A 7,190-nucleotide genomic window follows, 5' to 3' on the forward strand; every position below is an offset into this window, starting at 1 on the left:
TGACTATGCAAAACATGATGAGAGCCACCTGGAAAAAAAGACAAAACTAACTTTTCGTTGTCTATTTCTTCATTTGTCTATGCTAACTTTTCGTTGTCTATTTCTTCATTTGTCTATGGTGAGCATAGCAAATGTAGATAAAGACAACGAAATGCTCTCACCGTTTATCTTAGAAATATATTTTATACTATTCACAGAATAATTTTTCTCAGTAAGATTTTGTAATTCCTCAGCAGTAAAAATTTGGTTTTTTATTTATTGGGTCTTAATTGTTGTTCTATAAAAATGTGGAATGGAAACTGTCACAATGTAAAGAAATCATGATACAATAAGGAGGTGGAACAGCTTCGTGAAACTACTGAAATACAGTCCTGAGGCTATGCCCGCTTTCTGCCAGAATTATTCAAAATTATAGGCAAAAATTTGTTTTCATTTATTTGATATTTTTGGTTCATTTTTAAAATGAGTGAAATAGCGCGAAAGAATTATTCAAAATTATAGGCAAAAATTTGTTTTCATTTACTCGATATTTTTGGTTCATTTTTAAAATGAGTGAAATAGCGCGAAAGATGAATGAAATGCCTGGATGTTATCTCAATTCCATGACAAATCTGGTTAATATTATTAATGCTTTGAAGATATTAACCATTTTAGCTTTGGATCATATTTTTGAAATAAAATCCTGTTACTTCATTCATCTTTCGATTTATTTAAGTCATTTAAAAATGAGGAAAAATGTGAAATAAATGAAAACAACTTGTTGCATATAATTTTGAATAATTCTGACAGGAAGCGGGCATAGCCTCAGAGCTGCATTTCTATAGTTCCACAAGGCTGTTCTACCTCCTTATTGTACCATGGCTCTTCCTAACCTTTTTATTGTATCATGAAGGAATTTTTGTAAAGGAAATAGGGTATTTTTCATTTATCGAAAAAGATTTTGTTATAACTTGCACAAATAATTATAATTTATTGAGTTAACGTACCCAAGTAATATAAAAGAAGCCAATGAACGAAATGTTGTGAAAGCAAATTGGTTTGTATAAATTTAAGTATACAGGCCTAATGTAAATCAATACTAAGGATATGAAAGAAAAACTAAAAAAAATACATGTGAAGGGCGGTGGGAAATTATGAAAAATTTGAACGCCCACACAAACAATTTTTAATTTAATTTTTTTTCTGCCTAAATTTAATTTAAATAATATTTAAATAAAGTTAAATAATAGTTTCGAAACTCTTGAACATTTGTACAGGGTTCCACATCGCTTTCTTTTCCTTGATGGAATTTTCTTAACTTGGACATGAGTAACAAGTGACATATATGATGGTTGGATATGATCATTGGAAATATGTAAATATATTTAAGTATATTGGATCTATAATGCAAAGATAAAAACTTGTATTATTGTTTACAATACTGTTTACAGTAAGACTGTAAATAGTTTTACAAGTTTTCTAACTTAAAATTACATTCAAATCATAATAACTGATTTTAAAGTAAAAGTAATTGTCATGTATGCTTGTTGAGGGTTTAGTGGTCCTTTGTAACTAAAAGAATTGTTGTAAACAACTTTAAGCTATGCTAATTTAAACCCTTTTATAAAAGTCAATAAAGAAAAATAGTCAAGCAATAAGAAGCTACATATTTATTGAAAAAAGTACGTATCAAAATATTTACTTTTTTTCGATAAAAACCGTCTTCGATTGAATTAAATAAACAATTACAATTTTGTTGTGTACACTCCCACTGTCTACAAAGTATTGCTAGAAACACAATTGGAGCGAACGACGAATTTTTTCGCGGCGTATGTTCGTCGTCAAAAATAAAAAACATATGTGTATACGGAAGTGCACACAATCACGGCGAAAATTTCGTCGGTCGCCGCGAACTCAATTAGCTTTATTTCTATTTCATACGCCGGCGAACGGCGACAAAACAGTACAAGGTGGCCATACTTGTACGAATTTTATGTGTTTTAGTAAATAAAGTTACTTTTTACTTTAGAATTTGTTATGGTCACTCTACTATCTGTTATTCGTATAAAAAACATAAATAATTTGTTTATTTATTTGTGCACTTGCGCCTGAGTGAAGATGGATATCAGTGAATTTATAATAGAGAAGATGGACATAACTGAAATAATAAAGAATTATGAGTTCTTGTATAATTTTCATTGTAGTCAACAAATGAGCAAAAAGTAAACAACTTGATCAGCTGTTTTATAATTTCATCGGTATTGTGTTCCATACGACGAATTTTCGTGGCTCATTTTGTCGCCGCGTAGGGCGAAATTCGTCGTTCGCTCCAATTGTGTTCCTAGCATATGTTGTTCAGCAGATGAACATATACGGTTTTTTATGAGTATTATACAAACATTTCGTAATGTTTAATTTATTTATTTATATGTTGCAATGAAAAAACCATTTGTCCAGTATCACAACTAGAAAATAAAAACTACTAATAAAAAATATTTTAAAATTATTATATATTGTTGTGTAAATTCGCGACCATTTGTGCAGAGTAAATAAAATTATTCAGTTTTTTTATATATTTACGATAATTGTAAAACTAATACTGTATTAAGCATCCAAACCATATTACTTGTACCCATTGGTCGAACTTGAATGATAAAATAAACTCGTCAGAAGGATTGATAAAATTTATAAAGCTCACATTCCAAGTTAAAAGTCGATACGATCCTTCTTTTGTAACAAAGACGATTATTAACATTACAATAACAAATGAAACTCGTTATCACTGTAGTAAGAATATGAATGTTGGTTGTTTGGGACACATAAGTACATATTGTTAAGCCGGAAACTCGTGTTGTGGTAGCTCAGAGCTAGCGTCTTAGCTTGAGGACCAGAAAACTCGAGTTCTGTTATATATCCCGGTCTGCTAGTAAAACAACTGTTGCCTTCAGGTAACTCATAACAACTGAGTGATGGTGTTTATTACATATGCTTACATCGATAGTAGTTTAGTAGTTACTGAATACGTAACGTATACAACACCTCTCCCCTCTCTTATAACAAAAATAATAAAATGAATTCAATAAAATACTATTAGCTAAAACTCCGAACACTAATACCTTTCAATCCGTATCGATAACATAATCATTTAGTCGATGAGGTCGCCGTATATTCCTCCTAGGATTCGTTCTTATGTTGACTGCCTCGCCATTCCCTGCTGGCTCTTCAAATCCGATGAATGCTGACCCCGGAGAACTTGGGGGCGTTGCGAAGGACTGATCTCGATTGTCTGACATCACGCATTCGTCTGTTGCTTCTCGTTCCGCATTACTCATACTTGTAGGGTTCTCTCTCTTCTCCAAAGTCAAATCTGATGGCTCATAACTAGCACTATGTGTTTCCTCAACTTCGTTATCCAGCATTACTCTGCCATTAATCTTTCTCAATTGATCAATGTGTCTGTTCCAACACCTACCATCTTCCAGCCTCACTTTGTAATGCAAATCACCAATTCTCTCTCTTACTATTCCAGGCTTCCACTTAAGCTTATCCATATAATCCCGAGCCATTACAGCGTCTCCTACTGCTAACTCTAACTCGCCCAAACATTGTCATAGCTGGTGATTTATTCGTGACCGGGTGAATTGCTCGTCGATATGCCAATAAAATTTGATCAATTTTTCGCTGTAACTCCTCCTTACGAGGCATTGCCTTCAACTTGGTCTTGAAAGTTTGTATAAAACGTTCTGCTTGACCATTCGTTGCAGGGTGGTACGGTGCCCCCAACTTATGCATGATACCATTTTGTTTTAAAAACTCTTGAAATTTCGCGCTTTTGAACTGCGTCCCGTGGTCGCTGACTAGAATGTTTGGTATTCCAAATTGCGCAAATATACTTCTACATACTTCGATTGTTGTCTCCGTGGTAATGTCTCGAACTATCCTTACCTCCGGCCATTTACTAAAAGCATCCACCAGTACAAAAAAATATTTGCCCAAAAAGGGACCAGCGTAATCCACATGCACCCTTTCGAAAACTTTCTTCGGAGGTAACCAGCAATGAACCGGTTCTTTCTTTACATCTGGTCGCCCGATCTGGCATTCATAACAGTCAGCAACCGCTTTTTCAATGTCCTTATCTAAATTTTTCCACCAACAATACGCTCTGGCAAGTGACTTCATTTTTGATACACCAAAATGTCCCGAATGTAATTCTTGTATTATTCTAGTTCTCAGCGGTTTTGGCACATACACTCTTATGCCTCTTAATAAGCATCCTTGTTGCAAGCTAAATTCGGATGGGTCGATTCCAAAACTGTCGGCAGGATCACACTTCCGGCCATATGACAAACTGTCTACTAAACGTCTTACTTCCGCATCTTTTTTTGTGGCTTGTCCTAATTCCTTGACGGTGATTGGCAAATTCTCAATTAATTCCATTTCAATTTGATCAATCTCGCTGATTGTTTTGCTGCATTCATTTACAGGAAGCCTCGATAGCGCATCTGCATTCCCATTCTCCTTAGATTTACGCAAACGAATCTTGTAATCAAAAGATTCCAGGAATACTGCGTAATGTTGCATACGCGTTGCAGACAATACCGGTAATCCCTTGTCAGGCGCAAAAATCTGTGATATTGCTTTATTGTCGGTAATTAAAGTAAATTCCCTTCCATATACATATTGGAAAAACTTTTTTACCCCGAATATTACTGCGTATGCCTCCTTGTCTACTTGGCTATACCGTCTCTGTGTTGCATTTAAAGTTTGCGATGCAAACTGTATAGGTCTTTCCGTTCCATCGCCAAATTCGTGACTCAATACGGCTCCCACACCCGTAGGGCTCGCATCCACTGCCAATGTTAATTTTTTTCTTGGATCATAATGTGTCAGCACCACCTCTGATCCCACTTGTCTCTTTACTTCTTCGAAAGCCCATTTACATTTAGCATCAAAATTAAATGGAACTTCTTTGTGCAGTAATCGATTTAGAGGGTAAACTATAGAGCTCAAATTTTTTATAAAACGACCATAATAATTCACTAGTCCCAAAAATGATCGAACTTCGTCCTTGGTTGCCGGATATCTCATTTCTTGAATAGCCTTAATCTTGGCTGGTATCTTACGAATTCCTTGTCGATCAATCACATAACCACAATACTCAATACTCTCTCGCAGAAATTCCGACTTAGCAAGATTTATTCGCATATTATATCGGTCTAATCTTTTTAACACCTCTTCTAACCGGTCTAAGTGTGTCCTCTCATCCTTGGCTGTTATTTTAATGTCATCCAGGAACACCTTAACACCCGGTATATCCGCTAATAACTGCTCCATTAATCTTTGCCACTGAGACGGGGCGCTAGCAACGCCAAACATTAATCTTGTTGGTTGAAATAATCCTTTGTGTGTGCTCAGGGTTAAGAACTTTTGGTCATCTGGATGTACTTCTAACTGCAGATATGCCTTGGACAAGTCAATCTTCGAATATTTTTCACCGCCTGCCATTGTACTAAACAATTCGTCGACTGTAGGCAATGGGTGCTTGTCCACCACTAAGACCGGATTGATCGTTATCTTGTAGTCTCCACAAATTCGTATCTTGTCATCTTTCTTTCTGACCACCACGATTGGTGTAGCCCACTCGCTACGTTCCACTTTTTCCAATAATCCAGCTTTTACTTGGTCATCTAATTCATCTTCCACTCTCTGCAACAGTGGAAAAGGTACTCGTCGCGCCTTCATACATTTCGGGACAGCATCGGTTTTAATATTCAAACGCGCCTGAAACCCCCTAATTTTGCCCACTGACTTCGAAAATAAATTTGGATATTTCTCCAAGATACTCCTTAACTGACCTTCCAAATTCGCCGACTCCTGAATTTTGTTTACGCTTACCGATGACACACTCTTTCCTTTTAACATCTTCAGCCAGTCCAATTTAACTAACCGCAGCCACTCTCTTCCCAGCAATGGTTTCCGATTGGCCCGTACTAAATACATTTTGACTTTTGTTATGTCTTTGGCTCTTACTTTCACCCATATGTATCCCGCGCAATCTATAGGCGTCTTGCAATAACTATAGAGTTCCAAATCTGGTTCATGAATTCGTATTTTCTTCGAAAAATATTTGTACGCATCGGCAAGACTTATGATGGTGACCGGCGCTCCCGTGTCAACTTCAAATGTGATATTACGATCATTTACTTCCAATGTACATAGAATTTTATCCCGTATGCTGGGGCTCTGTCCATTACTTTCCATCTTACACACTTCTTGCTCTGAGTCCTCCTTTCCACTGACTTCGCCGTCAGATATTTGTTTCATTGTAGATCTTGCTTTAAAACACACACGCCTTAAGTGGCCTCTCTTTCTGCAAAAATTGCATACAGAATTTATGTGACGGCAATCGTTTGAATTATGCTTACTGCTGCCACATCTGTCACAGTTTGTATTCAGTTTCGATCTCGCTCTTTGTTCTGTCTCTCTGACTCTTTTCTCCCTCTCTTTTGTCTTTCTCATATTCACCATGTCAACGGCTTCTTGCTGCTTATTCATTTCCTGGAACCCCTTTTCAGCTTGTTCAAACATGTTTGCCAAATGTATTGCATCATCTAATGTTAAATCGTCCTTTTCCAATAACCGGCCTTGAATCTTTCTGTTCCCTATGCCGTACACAAACTGGTTCCTCAGTGCTTTGTCCAGGTATTCACCAAATCCACAGCCCGTTGCTAGATGTCTCAAAGCCACTAAATATTCTGCGGCGGATTCTGTAGGTTCTTGCTTACGTGAGTGGAATTTAAAGTTCAAAAATATTTCATTGGGTTTAGGGTTATAATGCTTCTCCAGCAATTCACAAATATTATCATACTGCAATTCCTCTGGTATCAAGGGTAAAGCCTTGTCACATAGCTTATTATAAGCCTCTGTACCCATGAAATGTAATAGATATTTAGCCTTCATCGCCTCGCTCGTACCAAAAATCGCCAACGCCGTCTCAAATCTTTTCACCCAACGATTCCAGGTTGTAGCCTTTTCATCAAATGGCTCCATTTGAAAATTGCCACGCGGTTTTGGTTCACTCGTCGCCATAATTGTTATATATCCCGGTCTGCTAGTAAAACAACTGTTGCCTTCAGGTAACTCATAACAACTGAGTGATGGTGTTTATTACATATGCTTACATCGATAGTAGTTTAGTAGTTACTGAATAC

At 36.5% G+C, this 7,190-nt stretch overlaps 1 protein-coding gene across 1 annotated transcript; it reads right to left on the reverse strand.

The window, feature by feature from the left end:
* Window positions 1-2,922: 2,922 nt before the first annotated feature.
* On the reverse strand, window positions 2,923-7,165 carry LOC131802595 (uncharacterized protein K02A2.6-like). Its single transcript, XM_059122933.1, has 2 exons — window positions 3,096-7,165; window positions 2,923-3,029 (listed from the first exon to the last, which is right to left on the reverse strand). The coding sequence occupies exon 1, from the start codon at window positions 7,066-7,068 to the stop codon at window positions 3,523-3,525; it is 3,546 nt and encodes a 1,181-aa protein (XP_058978916.1). The 5' UTR covers window positions 7,069-7,165; the 3' UTR covers window positions 2,923-3,029; window positions 3,096-3,522.
* Between the last annotated feature and the right edge of the window lie 25 nt (window positions 7,166-7,190).

Source organism: Musca domestica, unplaced genomic scaffold, assembly GCF_030504385.1.
Source record: "Musca domestica strain aabys unplaced genomic scaffold, Musca_domestica.polishedcontigs.V.1.1 22, whole genome shotgun sequence".
Classification (NCBI taxonomy): Eukaryota; Metazoa; Arthropoda; class Insecta; order Diptera; family Muscidae; genus Musca; species Musca domestica.